Source organism: Brienomyrus brachyistius, unplaced genomic scaffold (assembly GCF_023856365.1).
Source record: "Brienomyrus brachyistius isolate T26 unplaced genomic scaffold, BBRACH_0.4 scaffold55, whole genome shotgun sequence".
Lineage (NCBI taxonomy): Eukaryota > Metazoa > Chordata > Actinopteri > Osteoglossiformes > Mormyridae > Brienomyrus > Brienomyrus brachyistius.
In genome coordinates this window covers 676,421-692,777 of record NW_026042330.1, presented here as the reverse complement: position 1 = coordinate 692,777, position 16,357 = coordinate 676,421, and the positions used below count along the sequence as shown (strand labels likewise).

At 39.2% G+C, this 16,357-nt stretch overlaps 1 protein-coding gene across 3 annotated transcripts in view; it reads left to right on the top strand.

Moving 5' to 3' along the window:
- Positions 1-492: 492 nt before the first annotated feature.
- The window catches only part of mreg (melanoregulin), a 116,167-nt gene continuing 100,302 nt past the window's right edge, over positions 493-16,357 (top strand). For 2 of the 3 annotated variants that reach the window (XM_049001102.1, XM_049001100.1), the window contains exons 1-4: positions 493-912; positions 1,539-1,683; positions 2,171-2,330; positions 4,527-4,617. In XM_049001102.1, the coding sequence (XP_048857059.1) occupies positions 1,592-1,683; positions 2,171-2,330; positions 4,527-4,617 (343 nt within the window). In that variant the 5' untranslated portion in view covers positions 493-912; positions 1,539-1,591. The remainder of the gene's footprint in view (positions 913-1,538; positions 1,684-2,170; positions 2,331-4,526; positions 4,618-16,357) is intronic. The other variant, XM_049001101.1, reaches the window with a different exon arrangement.

Here is a 16,357-nt window from a genome sequence, read left to right as displayed (position 1 = left end):
TTGCATGCTCAACTAGTAAAAGTGAATTTATAATTTATTTTGCCACAACTGTCACAGTTAATAGGATAAAAATGTACTGTGTCTAGTTTTGTTTATATCTTACCCCTTCAATTTTTAATTATTAGCTCTAAATATGCAATATTTTGTATTTAAACTGGGAAAGTTGCATTTCTGTGGTTGTTGATTTTACATGAAAAAAAGCTGGAATAAACAAGAAGATGACTGTACAAAGAGAGGTTTTCTTTTATACTGATGTATATAGCTTTAGCTGTCATACTATGTGTAAGCTTTGCTCCTGCATGCCTACACACTCACTCAGTGAGAGCTTGGGGTGGTGTGAGCTTGCGCTGAGCTTCAGGGGATTTCAATGCTGTTCATATGACCGCTCTGTGATTTGCTACATTTGTTAAAGGGGGGTGGGGGGAGGGGTGTGTGTGTTACTCCTTCCTATCCAGCCCCCCCTTCACCATGTGCTGAGTGAGAGGGGTCAGACCTGGTATAGTGCCTGTGCTCCTCTTTTTCCTTGTCTATACATGGAGATCTGCTACTAGCAGTACAAAGCCACTGGGAGCTGCTGCAAGCCACTGCAGCCAAATCAACTGGAAGTCCAAATCACGTGACGAGGCATTAGGGGACTACCCAGAACCAGTACTGAGATTAAAATGTAGCCAGATGCAAGAGTAGAAGTTAAAGAAAACTGAGAAAAAGTCTGATCGCATTGGGGTCACTGCATCTCCGCTCTGCAACTACTTTTTTTTAATATAAATTATTTGCTGAAGTGGTGTCTGATGTAGGGATTAAAATCATTTTCCTGGGTACTTCCATGGTGTGTGGGACACTCATTATTTTGGAGATTTAGCAAGAAGACTAAGTGAACACCAGAAGGTGACCAGGAAAGGCTACTCAGACCAGGTATGAGTATTTACTTCACATATGCTTCAGAAACCTTCTTCTATGTCTTTTGGTTCCATGTTTGTGTGTTTGCAATGTAGGGATTCTGGGTTCGAGACCATCGACAAAAAATCCACCCCTAGGGAGAGTGAGGAGTATAATAGTTAAATTGCTGTGCTTGAGCCCATAAAGCTTATAAAATGGAGTCAAAAGTGGATCCTGGTTGTTGTACTGCTATACTAGCCATGTATGCTCATTCAGAAACGTATCTGCCACCATGTATGGTCTAAACTGAACTAAAATGTAAGTTAAGTAACATAATTACAGTTGCCAGTATTCGGCTTAGTTATCTGTACTTCATGGTGTTCCATTCAAAAGAAGTTTTTCTGAAAAACACACTGTGACCTTAAAAAGGTTGTTGATTATATTTAGATAAAATAGACCTACAGCACTATATTGTTAGGGTATACTTGGAGTGGGCCAGCTAAGGGAGACTGTTCTAGTGTTTATTGGTTTGATCATTGGGCTGGTGATTAAATACTTTCATACTCAATTCTGACATGTTTTCCTGCATAAAGTTTCCTTTATAAAGTTATTGATTTAGATGTTTTTTTTCCTCTGTCTACTGTCCTCTTTTTCTCTGTTAGAATATCTGCTTTGTTACCCCTTCCACCTCTTGTTCCATTTTTGTGACTCAGCAATGGGTGCAGCTTTCAGAAGGTTTTGTGCTAATTTCTGCTGTTGCTGTTGTTGTGCTGATGATGAACCCGAGGAAAAGAACCCATTACTGAGGTACTGGTGGTGTCTATACAACCCTAGGAGCATGATGCTAAACATATCAAATATTTATTATGAATAACTCACTACATGGACGACACACTATACTCCGAAAGCCTACAGCTGTCCATGACATTCCTACACATGTATATTCATTTATCCAGAGCCATGTATCTAATCCAGAGTTATGGTGAGCCTGGAGCCTTTCCCAAGATGCACTGGCAATACAAGCGACACCCTGGAGAGGGTGTCAGTCCATCACAAGACACATGGATGCAGTTTCACACTAAGAGCACCACATGACTTAGGGAAAGTACGTAGAGGAGACCCCTCTAGAAGCACAAGGAAAACATATAGACTGCATACACAGAGCTGGGATGATGCACAATCAAAATAGTCTGTCAACACAACCCTTTAGCACCAATGTTTTGAAATATAGCTCCCAAATATCCTGTGAATGTATAGAAATGATGCTTGGTTGGTGTGTATTGCATATTTGCAGTGAAACACTGCTCTATTTCGACCGGGAGGCAAAGAAGAGGCGTGACCAGGAGACCAACCTTTGGAGTGAGCCGGGAGACCACAGCCACTCTGAAAGGGATGATGACCGTGAACTCTACAACCTGCTGCAAAAGAGGTCCAGGATGCGCAGGGGCTCCCAGGTCAGTCCAACACTGATAAAGGCCCTGTTAATGGTCTTGACTCTGCCTGTCCATGAAACAGCTCTATCTCAAGCTAAAACCAAATGGTATACAACTTACAAATTGTTGGACCTACCCGGAGAAATGCTGTATCAAAAAGTTTGCTTCATCCAAACTCTTAATTTAGTAGGTTTTGAATGAACCATAATTATAAATCCATATTTTGATTAGCATTAAGAGAACACTTACCAACTTTAAAAAATAAAATGGCTTCTCACTAAGTGTCAGGAGTCGCGGGTGCGGATGGGCAGGCTGGTGGGTAGGAGGCAGGGAAGGATGAGGCAGGCAGGCAGAATACGGGGAAAACTGGGGGTTTATTAGTGGGGAGATGGTTACGGGAAGAACAGGACATCACTAACTTCAGCTAACATCAATGACAGACAACAAGTAGGGCAAGACGTGGACTGAAATAGACAAGACAGGGCGAAACAACAGGATACAGCTGGGCATGATTAGGGAAGCACACGTGGATAATCAGGGGAGCGTGGCACACACGAGGATCAGACGAGCCGGGCATGACACTAAGGCTATGCTGTGAAAAAACGCTGTAAGATAGATATTTTAAAGGTTGGGCCATTGCAAAGTTTAGTAGCCAAGTCTTTGATCTTTTAAAATATTACACTGCTCAAAAAAAATAAAGTAACACTTTGAAAACACATCAGATCTCAATGGAAAAAAATCATGCTAGATATCTATACTGATAAGGACTGGTTAATATGTTAAAGGACGCCACATCATTTGATGCAAATGAAAATGATCAACCAATCGAAGTGAAAAAATGATGAGGCAGGCTAGTCTATTTTGGCGAAATTTCATTGCAGCAACTCAAAATCATACTTAGTACAGTGGTGCCTGCAGTTCCCGAATACTGTGGCTTACGAACAATTTAGTTCGCGACCAAAAATTTTGTGTAAAAAAAAAAAATGCATTGATTCACGTAAAAATTTTGGTAGACAAACAGATTCCTCGACCATATTCTTTTTTTATTATACTAGTCTAGCACCGGCAGGGCGCATGTCCCAGCATGGGAAATACAAGGTTGTCAGACGCAGAACTGCAAGATGCACACACGGTGGAAGATTTACATATGCTAAATACAGACAAGGATTGGACTGAGTATATTCAAGACACAGGCAAACACACGCGCCAAAATAGGGAAATCATTAACATTAACAACAATAATACAAGGGCTTTAAGGACTGCTAATAAAGAGCATGATTTCCCTGGCAAGCAAGTCTCCATGTCTCTCTCTGCTCTCACGATGCCTCAGTTCACCCGTCGTCACACTATATTGTGTTTTCCTTCAAAGTTTTTACTAGAAAAATCAGAAAATTTACAAAAATTATTATTTTAATGCTTTCTTATGGGAAAATTGCCTTGGTTCGCGACCACTTTCTTGGAATGGATAGTGTTCATGAACCGCAGGCACCACTGTAGTTTCTATGGTCCCCAAATGCTTGTATGCATGCCTGACAATATTGGGGCATGCTCCTAATGAGATGATGGATGGTGTCCTAGGAGATCTCCTCCCATATCTGGATCAGGACGTCACTAAGCTCCTGGACAGTCTGATGTACAACCTGGTGGTATTGGATGGACTGAAACATAATGTTCCAAAAGTGTTCTATTGGATTTAGGTCATGTAAGCGTGGGGGGCAGTCAATGGTATCAATTACTTCATCCTCCAGGAACTGCCTACATAGTCTTGCCATATGAGACCGGGCATTGTTGTGTCCCAGGAGGAACCCAAGACCCACTGCACCAGCATATGGTCTGACAATGGGTCCAAGGATTTAATCTTGATACAGTCAAGGTGCCAGTGTATATTCCCAGCATGACCGAAGAGTATCACAGGGCACACTTACACACCATTCACTCACACATGCACACCTACGAGCAATTTAGCAAGTCCAACTAGCCTCAGCATGTTTTTGGACTGTGGGGGGAAACTGGAGTATCCGGGGCAAACCCCACGACGACATGGGGAGAACATGCAAACTCCACACACATGTAACCCAGGTGGAGACTTGAACCCGGGTCCCAGAGGTGTTAGGCAACAGTGCTAAACACTGCACCACCATGCCACCCGCCTTTCCCCATAAATCTAAATTCTTGGTTATTATGCTACTAATTTCGTTCTGTTTAAACATCCCACAGGGATACCGGCGTCTTAGTGTTGACATCAATGCTAAGAGGGAGGTGCGCCGCGGTGTGAGGGACAGGTGGAAGGTGATCCTTGAGAATCTGGGTGAGTATGTTACTTTAACAGGTTATACTAACCCTTTCACTCATAGTGAGCAGCTATTTAAAAGTCATTTTCTTCTGCGTGCAAATGATTTAAAATTACAGTTGCATAACAGCTGCTTTAAAATACCATAGGTCTGGATCTAGTGCCAGCCATCTGTAAGAGAGCCAACACAGAGAATACAGAGAGACAAGATGGCAAACAAAAAATAAGACATGCTAAGTTAGGAAATCTGTATTGTTCTTGCATAGGAAAACACCCATGCAGATATAAAAAAATCTGGGTTAAAACTTGGTCAAAAGTAATGCACAAAACTGTCATAATATAACATTTATTCATTTTACAATGTACACAATACAAAATGTTATTTTTTGTGCAGATTTGGTTTGTTATGTGTCATTACAAAAGAGACCAAGAAACAAGAGGTTTTCCAGAGCTCGTTAATAGTTAATCAGAACAAGGGACATAGCCTGCTTAATACCTTAGCTGTCTCCTGAGGGATCTGTGCAGTCTCCTTCTTAGCCATGAATATTACTCACCACACCCTGCTTTCATCGCCAGTAGTAATCCTTTTTCAATGCCCAGTTTCTCATAAAAAACAGAGGTAAATGCAGGTTTCATATCCTTTTCTAATCTTCGTCTGTTGCAGAATCGGTGAGTGTTATTGAGAGTAACATTTATGCACCTGGTCATACAACCTCCATTGTCTTGATTGTAGTGTGACCAGATAATGCATGTCGGGAGGACACTTTGAGCTAGGACAGGACTCGTAAACTACCATTTCAATTAAAAGGACCTGCAGTGGGTTGCATCAGCTTAGTGTAAGTTAATCATGAGGTCAGGTGTAAAGTGTACCTTAAATCATATGTTAAAACTAGCTAGTTTGAAACTAGCACCGCATTCTTTGTCAGTTACACCACTACTACTTAAGTTACACTGTAGCTAGTAGCTACTAAATACAAATATTGTTGCACAGAACGATGTTTTCACTATGGACAATCAATCAATATCGCTGTCTGATATTACCGGAACCAGCTTGCTGTTTCACATGTTTGTCGAATTTGGATTGTACACAGTTACAAATTTGTTTTCTTTGTATTTGTGAGAAGTATTTCCACCACCTCTATGATGGCAATGTGCCACCATCACCAGTGCGATGTAAGAAGTGTGCTCACTATGTAGCTTGCTAAGTATGGTTTAGGCATGCAACAGATTACTGAACATAAGAACATAAGAACTATACAAACGAGAGGAGGCCATTTGGCCCATTAAGCTCGCTTGGGGAGAACTAAACTAATAGCTCAGAGTCGTTAAAATCTTATCTAGCTCTGATTTAAAGGAACCCAAGGATTCAGCTTGCACTACATTATCAGGAAGGCTATTCCATACTCTGACTACACGCTGTGTAAAGAAGTGCTTCCTTAAATCCAGCTTGAAATGTTCTCCCGCTAATTTCCACCTATGGCCACGAGTTCGTGTATTTAAACTAATGCTGAAGTAACTATTTGGTTGAACAGCATCCAAACCTGTTAGAATCTTATATACCTGGATCATGTCCCCCCTCAGTCTCCTTTGCTTGAGACTGAACAGATTTAGCTCAAGTAACCTTTCCACGTATGACATTCCTCTAAGACCAGGAATCATTTTTGTGGCCCTACGCTGCACCTTTTCTAAGGCCACAATGTCCTTTTTAAGATATGGTGACCAAACCTGCACACAATATTCTAGGTGAGGTCTCACCAAGGAATTGTATAATCTTAGCATTACCTCCTTTGACTTATACTCCACACACCTGGAGATATACCCCAACATCCTATTGGCCTTTTTTATTGCTTCCCCACACTGGCGAGAATGGGACATGGAAGCATCAACATACACACCAAGGTCTTTCTCATGATCAGCTACTTTTATTTCAGTGACACCCATGAAATACCTGTACTTTATATTTCTGCTCCCTAGATGGAGTACCTTACATTTATCTGCGTTAAATTTCATCTGCCAGGTATCGGCCCAGTCACTAATTAAATCAAGATCCCGCTGTAGCTGCTGAGCCGCTAATTCAGTATCTGCTACACCACCCACCTTGGTGTCATCTGCAAATTTCACCAGTTTACTGTATATATTGGTATCCATATCATTTATGTAAATTAGGAACAATAGTGGTCCTAAAATCGAACCCTGCGGTACCCCACTATGAACGCAAGCCCACTGTGACATTGTGCCTCTTATAACTACTCGCTGTTTCCTATCTGTTAACCAGTTATCAATCCAGGTCGCTACGGTACCTAAAATACCTGTCGCTTTGAGTTTAAGTAGGAGCCTCTTGTGGGGGACAACATCAAAAGCCTTTTGGAACTCACGGTTCAGGCTCATATCATAGTATTTGAGTCACAGATCAGATCATTTTTTGTATCATAAAAAAGAAAAAAAGAAAGACAAAAATAACTTCGCTTTCCATTCTGGATATCTACAATTGAATTCTTACTAGGAAAAACTCCCATGTCATATATCTACAATCCAATTGTTACTAGTCATAATTTTAATTTCAAATATCCGAAATACATTGTCACTAGCAAAAACATCTTTATGAATATCCACAATTTATAGCATGACTAGTAAAAACGCAATTTCAGATATCTACAATTAGAATTATGACTAGGAACAATGCAATTGCAGATGTATACAAATGTATTGTGGATATCTGTTGAAGAGTAGATAAGACCCTGTTTTAACATAAAAACGATCCATTGACTATCCACAATCAGCATCACCTTATCACTCGCTCTGTCTAGCTCCACTTTCGTACACCGGCGCTGTAGCAGACCAGCTCACTCCCTATGTCTGAAGCATGACTCACGCAGAAATAAACCACTTGTACTTGAATGCGGATTTGACTGCGCATTTGTTTTGATGCCAGGCTAAAGTTTAAGCTAAAATAAACATATGATGCCGATTGTTTTCGTTTTTGGAGACTGGGGTGAGCGATTTCCTTGGAGCGGGATTAAAATTGACCCAAGAGGGGGCTGATAATGAGTGAAGCAGCTGTGAGTTGGGGGAGCTGGAAAACTGTACAGCTCCATGAGCGATGAGCTCCATTTACATGATCTGGTCACAATTATGCATTTTGTGAATGAATGACTGTCCCATGCACTGACTGCAAACATCTGACAGCCCCTCAACATGCCACTTGCACTGCCTGTCTGTCTGTCAGAAGACCCTCTGGGTGACCAAATCAAAAATTAAACTGAAGCAAAACTGGTAAATCTGGCTAATATTGATTTAATCGCACTGGAGTCTTTCTGTTCTGCTGTATTAACAGCAAAAACTATATATTCAGCAACATGTGGCGGACGAAACAAAGAACGTTTTATATTTTGCTGTGCAAGTTATTAGCGTTCTATTAAAACATATATAATTATAATTTTTTTTGTAATAATGAGTTTATAGAGAACTGTCATAGCAACAGTACAGATGGCATCAATAATTTAGCTGGCTTATATTTTACTGGATGTATGTCACACCGCCATTCTAGATATCTGAAATGATGACGACAGGGAAACATACTGATGGAAAACATTTTTACTTGTAAGAATGCAATTCTGGATATCCAAAAAAATAATAATAAACGCCAACATAGCTCACCTAATATGACTACTAACACTTAGATTATAGATATGTTAAATGGGAGTTTTTTTCTAACAAGAATTCTATTTTGGATATCCAGAATGTTAAATATATCTTAAATAGAATTGTGACTTTTAGAAAAATGTGGTTTTAGATCTTGAAATACATTTTCTACTAATAAGAATGTAATTGTGGATATCTGTAATTGCCACTCTGGCTAGTAAGAATATAATTTTGACTAGGAGAAAATATATTATGTATATCTAAAATGTAATTCTGGATAGTCAATGTCACGGTTCGATGGTTAAGCGGATGAAGCGCACGGGCAGGCAAGCAGGCAAGGAGCAGGCAAGCAGGCGAAGTACGGGGAAAACAGGGATTTATTGTGGAACTAGGGAAACAGAGAGCAGGAAACATCTGACACTGACATCTAACATCAATGACGGACAAAGAACTAAGGCAAGACATGGACTGAAATAGAGAAGACTGGGCGAAAATAATCGGACACAGCCGGGCAAGATCAGGGAAGCACACGTGGATAATCAGGGGGCGTGGCACACACGAGGATCGGACGAGCCGGGCATGACAGTCAATGGATCGTTTTTATGTTAAAATGGCGTTTTATCTACTCTTCAACAGATCCACAATACATTTGTAGATATCTGCAATTGCATTGTTCCTAGGCATAATATGAATTGTGGATATCTGTAATGACATTTTTACTATTCACAATGTATTTTTGGATATTTAAAATTACCTTTTATATATATATATAAACACACACACACATACACACACATATATATACATACACACACACACCTTTTTAACTCTAGCCTGGCTCTTCGGATATCTGAAATTAAAATTATGACTAGTAACAATTGGATTGGACATATCTGAAATGGGAGTTTTTCCTAGTAAGAATTTAATTGCAGATATCCAGAATGAACATTGTGGATATCTGAAATGACAATTGTGGATAGGAAGAATGTCATTGTGGATATCTGAAATGCTCTTTTTGACTAGGAAGAATTAAATGACGAATATCTGCAATACATATCCAGTCTAATGATTAAATGTTAAAACCATCACTTATACTTCGTAAAGATTTAAATATAAATTAAATGGGATTATGACTAGGAGAAATAAAGTTTTAGATATCTTGAAATACATTTTCTACTAGGAAGAATGTGATTGTGGATGTGTGTAATTGCCATTCTGACTACTAAGAATACAATTTTGACTAGGAGAAAAGCTATTGTGAATATCTGAAATGTAAATTCAAATAAAAGTGTGACTTGATTAAATGTTTAAATGGCTTGCCATACAAATATAAGTTGTTATAGCACTTGTATGTTTATCAGATTTGTGGTATAGTTAGACGGACATTTATTTTAAGTGCTTTCATTCTGCTACTTGAGATGCTCAAGCTCAAGAAATACAAATGGTTCACAAGAAACAAACAAAGGCAGGGTGACAAATTTCTCTAGCTTACTAGCTAATGTTTGCTGATGAAACTAAGCTTGACCAATTAAACCAGCAACCTCGGTTTATCATAAATCTGCAGCAAAGGTAGCAGGTTATTAAAATGATGTCTGATGACATTATACTATTACATGTTAAAAACAAAAACAGAGTTTTGTTAGGTTAGTTACATTTTCACCACTTTTTTGTTACAAAGAACCTTACAAGTAATGTTAAGGTACTATAAAATTCACATTATAACTTGGTACTATTTTGAAACTTTTTGCTACCCATTCTTTTTTAGTAGTGCGTAAACTCAAATATATGGGCAGTTTACGTCCATCGTAGGCTATTGCTCGAACTTACACTTAGATGGTGTACCCCACTGCTGGATCCTCACCTATAAAAGATCATAAATTCATGCAGGATAGGAGGTGTTCTTAGGAAAACTTGCCTTTCGTACATAAAGTAGAAGTGATTTATAAAACCTTGAGTAAACCACCATGCAACAGGCACGGGTCATAAATCCTATGCATTGGAGAAACATTCGGACATATAAGTGCTTTGAAGGTTGTGCTGTTCCCATCCAGTAAATGCCCTAAATTTTCCACGCAAATTAGCCACATGTATATAACCACATGTATCCTGTACTTGCAAACTGAATCTTTTTATTGATTCGATTAATTTCATTCAGTTCACTGAAATGATTCAATTCTTTGAATCATTGATTCATTCTTTTTTTTATTCCCTCCACCACCGCCCCTCTACAGAGGACTGCTTTATTTTTAATTTTCATTGCAAGTTTTTTTTCTTTCTTTTTATATACAGAAGACAACCAGCAGAGGTTAGGGGAGACAGAGAACAAGGGTGGGGGAAGAAATATGGGGAAGAAATAAAGAAAAAAGGACCACACAGATTGGTGCACAAAAAAAGACAAAACAAAGAAAAACAAAACTATAATAATAATATAAAACTAAAACAACGAGCAGCAACAACAACAGTAACAGCAATAACAACAGCTGCAACCATAGTAACATAACAATAAAAGTAGCAACATCAACCACAAAACAAATTTTGGTTTATTTTTTACTTCTTTTATTTGCTGCAAATAAATATGCAGAATATTCACACATTAATAATCACAAGTTTTATTGGTCAATATTTTCTAGTACAAACCGGTCCTCACTCATGGCAATATTTATTGTGGCCAATAGATCTCACTGCACTACATAGTCAGTGTAGGGCCCATAGATTCGGAGAATGAAATAAATTGCTGAAATTGACCGACACGAACGTTAGCACTTGATCCCCCAACTTGCTCTCTGTGGGTGACAGCAAGCTAGCCATGAAGGGCAGCCATCTCTTGCGGCTCAAGGACCCACAGATGTGCTGAGGCCGGGTTGGAACTGGCGACCTTCTGATCACAGGCACAGAGGCTTAGCAGGCATTCCATGCATGCATGTACAGTGATTTGAATCACTTTGGCCAGTGAATCAGTTCATTCAGTTCACTTTAAAGACCCGTTCGAAAAACAAGTTTGTTTGTGATTCGCACATCACTACTTTCAGTGCCATGTTCACAACAATGGAGTAAGTGATCAGAGGAAAGAAGCAAAACTTTTCTGAAATGCAGATTTAATAGTATCTGATGTAGAGGTATGCCAGTCCGTGTACGTGAGTATAACTATTTTTTTGATTTAAGACGGAAAATACAAAAACGGGTAATTTTCACCAATTTGATTAGACCAATCATAATGGGAAAATTAGAAAATGTCTCATTTTGCATTTATTGGTGTCTGTATAAAGAAGTCAGAAAATGCCTCGTATTCCATTTGACCAGTCAAATGACTGCCAACCAAAACTAAACTAAACTGAATAATTTTTAAACTAATCTGTAGCGCTGCAACCCCAGAATTAAGTCCGCATTGCCGGCTTCACCGCCGCTCAGTTTCCATATACATCATCAACAACAGCAATACTTACTTTAGTCATGTGCTATCTGGGGAAGCGGCGAAAATTAACAGTGTGCTCATATTGTACGGAACCCACACTAAAAAAACTGGAAAACTATGACTGCTCTCTCTAACCTGCGACTGGCTAAACTAAACACATGACCAGCTGAGGAGCAGCCCTTAAAGGAACCCGGTCTAATAGCGAGTGGAGTCCTCCCGCAGGCAGCCTTTTACACAGTAAGGAATGTAATCAGGAAATGGAAGGCCACAAGCACAGTTGCTGTTTAACCCAGGTCTGGCAGGCCAAGAAAAATGCAGGAGCGGCATATGCGGAGGATTTGGCTGTAACAAAAATCCCAAAAATTATGAGGAGTTCCCAAACTTTTTCATATGACTGTATATCATTACAAATGTGACCACTTTTTCATTTAAACGCTACCGTAATGCTTTTCTGCAATGCTCATTTGTGCAAATCCAGTTGCCTTCAGTCCCAAAAATTGATTGATTTAGTCAAATAATATTTTTGACACTTTGTTCAGTTCATTCTGCTAAAATATTTATGATATTATGTTATCTTTTAATATAATATGGTGATTACAGCAGACACAGAATGCCCCCTGCCTAACTCCCACTAGGAAAATCCTAAAGGCACCAAACTAAAGGCACAAATTAAAGATATTCGTGCCTTATTAATGCTGCACAGATTATTTTGAGTTAGGTTATACGGAACAAATTCTAGGCAAGGGGAACCAATTTTAACTCTGGAAAATATCCATTATCTTAAAAATATTAAATTTAAATAACTTTCTTAATACAATAATTTATGCAGTTTTCATACAAAACAAAATTAACAGTAACAACAAAAATTATATGCGGCAATTAAATCAACATTTCAATTTTTTTACAATTATCGCAACCAGCAAATAAATTTCAATATAGTCAAACATTCTAAGAGGGGCTCAAAACTTTTCACTGGAAATATTGGGCCCTTTTTTTGTTCAGCTGTGAGGGGGGTGTTGGAAGACGGCATGTGTACAGTTATGGCCGAGATTATTGGCACCCCTGGAATTTTTCCAGAAAATTCAACATTTCTCCCAGAAAATTGTTATAATTACAAGTGTTTTGGTATACACATGTTTATTTCTTTTATGTATATTGGAACAGCACAAAAAACTGAGAAAAAAAAGGCAAATTTGACATAATTTCACACAAAACTCAAAAACTGGGCTGGACAAAATTATTGGCACCCTCAACTTAATAATGACTATAGGCGCGGAACGGTTTGGCATCATAGAAAGGCCTGTGTCCAGTTTAACACCTCAGAGTTCACCCTGAAAGAGGTCAAAGAAGCAGTGATGGCAGCAAGATCAGGTTCCGCCCCTGGCCCCAGTGGAGTCCCATACAGGGATTTGCCCCTGCTAATGAGTGCAAGAGGGCCAAATACACTGTGCTGGTGATGGAATATAGAAGCAAAGGCTGGAAAGCCCGCGGCGAAAGTAGAGGTGGGGTGCCGGGGTTTTGCTGGCCAATCATTACATTGTACTTTCAAACTTCTTGGAGTAAAAGGTCAGCTGTGCAAAAGAGGTATCAAGAACATCACAGAGGCTGCAGAGAAAGCCTCAAGATGGCTGTGGATTGGGAGGGGGGATCCGTGGAGTAGTGGGCCACTTGGTCACAAGTCGGGGGCTGATCACCCCTGACTGGGTCGCCCGGGCGAGGAGGTTTGATGATCAAAGACCCAAAACACCCCGTGACCTCGGGTTCATCACTGATGATGTGTCCAAATAGCACCAAGATGTGTATTTCAGAGCTGGTGCACCCCCTTTGGAAAAAATAACAAATCAATCGCTTCCTATAATGATCAACAAGCTTGTTACACCTCTGAAACTACAGAAACATCAGATACTACAACTCTTCTTTTGTAGACTGCTCAAGGGATCTCAGATTTGAAGGGTGCCTTCTCCCAACAGCAATTTTGAGATCTCTCCATAAGTGTTCAATCGGATTTAGATCCAGACTCATTGCTGACCACTTCAGAACTCTATAGCGTTTTATAGGCAAGTTTGGGGTCATTGTCCTGCTGGAACACCCATGACCTCTGATGCAGACCCAGCTTTCTGACACTGGGCCCTACAAAATCTTTTGGTAGTTTTCAGATTTCATGATGACTTGCACACAGTCAAGGCATCCAGTGCCAGAAGCAGAAAACATCCCCAAAACATCTTAGAACCTCCACCATGTTTGACTGTAGGTACTTTGTTCTTTTCTTTGTAAGCCTTATTCCGTTTTCTGTAAACAGTAGAAGGATAAGCTTTACCAAAGAGCTCTACTTTGGTTTCATCTGTCCGGGGTTTTTTTATGTTTCTGTGTCAGCAGTGGGGTTCTCCTGGGTGTCCTGCCATAGCGTTTCATTTCGTTCAGATGTCGAAGGATAGTTCAAACTGACACTGTTGCACCCTGAATCTGCAGAACAGCTTGAATTTGTTTAGAAGTTGATTGGGGCTGTTTACCCACCATTCAGACTATCCTTCATCGCAGTCTTTTATCAATTTTGATGATTTTATCAACCCATGATATCAGGGGAGGCAATCCGTGGCGGGGGGGGGGGGGGGTATTTAGAGAAAACTCTTGTCTTTTTCCCAATCCAAAACTAGTTCTGCATGTTTCCACCACAGAAAAATGGCACCACAGTAGTCTCTGAATCTGGCACTGTAACATCAGGGAAAGTGGGACGGGCTATGGTGTCCAAATCTTCAGTATACCCGGAAAATTCAATCCATATCTGATATAGTTCAGTCTGATATCGCCAGTGCCAACTTGCCAGTACTTATTAGAGGAATAACGTTGCATTGTTTTTCATTCTGTGACAAGCAAATGATCGATCTACTGGCTAAATTTATTAATAGAGTAAAAATATGTCACAGGTCAAATAAAGAAAATACTGTGGCGGTTGAGTGCCAAATAAATCGTGAAGCAGACAGCAAAGTTCAGTTTTTAGCAGACATTTATTTTTTCATCCTTGATAGAACAACAGTAAAACAACACGCAAGAATAAACTAACATGCAAATATGGGGAGCCGTTATGGAGACAAAATGTCATAAAATAGCTTAAAATAGTACAGATTGGGTTTGCTGAAAATAAGATATTTTACGTAAAAGATTAACTTGCAAGTAAACAACAGCAAGCTAACACGCACGGACGGGGAAGCCTTTATGGAGACAAAAGTGGATACAGGCAATGAGTCATTTTCTGAAAACCTTTGTTGGGTTCAGCAGCTTATAAAAACTTAAAATATGAAACAGATCAAAATAAATCCAAAAGATGAAATACAGATTAACCTTTATTTTATTTTCATTTCTGCCTACATAATTTTTTTCTTCTGTTCTTTCTGAAACTGGTGAAAAAGAGGGCAGGTTCTCAAAAGGCATCAAGCGAAAACTAGCCCAGCACCAGCATTGGCTCCCTGTTGATGGAAATGAGGCATTCGTGGTTCGTGAAATGGGAGCACATTGGGAGGGTTTGGGGTGGAAGATCCCCATGAATGTGACAATTCATGAATAATACTTGGGCATCCCTAACCAAAACTCATAGAAAACTGCTAACCTGAATGATGACATTAACGCTATTTATTACCAATTTCTAAAAGAAGAGTACTGTACTATACATTATGCATGTCAAATGTAAGGTTCTATCTAGACATTATATAATATACATACCATCTAAATTATGCTAAAAGGTACAACTGTACATACTGGGAGCATTGCGTTTGGAATACATTACTAAAACTGCACAAATAACGGCACTTAAAAAGTTAAAAACTTTTAATCATAAAGACAGTTAACGCATGAGAGAGACTGATTGCTGAGATGTGCAGTATACCCAAAGCAAGACTTTTAATATTAATGATATAGCATGCATGTATACTAACAAATTTTATGTATCACTAATATTTAAATATTATATGATTTAATATGATCCAAATATTTCAGCATTTTTTGTCGGTTTACACATCTGTGAGTTTGTGTGATTTTTCAGTAATCTCCATTGTTGAAGACCAACTCACAAATAACAGAAGCCATAATTGTGAAGCAGTTGTTGGTGCCTATATACTTTCTATATACTCATCACCATCACTGTCTGTGACATTGAAGTCAGCTGAAATACATTGAATAGGACACATCCTCAAATGACAATTTCAATACCCATGAGTTTGGGTAGCTTCCATCGCAGGCAACAGTTTTAAAATTTGAAATACTACTTGCATGGTAGACTCTGGCAGGCAGAAATACTCTCTATGAATCCTGATATCATGACCCATGAAATGGTCAAGTTCATTTTTCTTTAAATTCAGGACATGTTGATTGCATGTTGTGCTTTTGCACATCCTTAGTCAGTCGAATTGTTGATGGTTCATTGAACTTTTTCTCCTATAAAGTTGTCAGTACACAGATGGATATGTTTTCAGCCCATTTCGAACGAAGAAGCTTTTCAAATGCTTTGGCTGATTTCTTCAGCTCATCATAATGATCATCAGACATCAACCTGATTCCTGCGATACTACAGCATGTTGAAAAATGCCTTTGTTTCTGAGGTTTTCCAGCATTATTTTCCATTATTTTGAAACCTTGGGGAGTGAAAGAACTTTAGCAATTTCTGGTTCTTCATGTTCATGTACTTTGAAATGCTGGGCAACTTTGGACTGT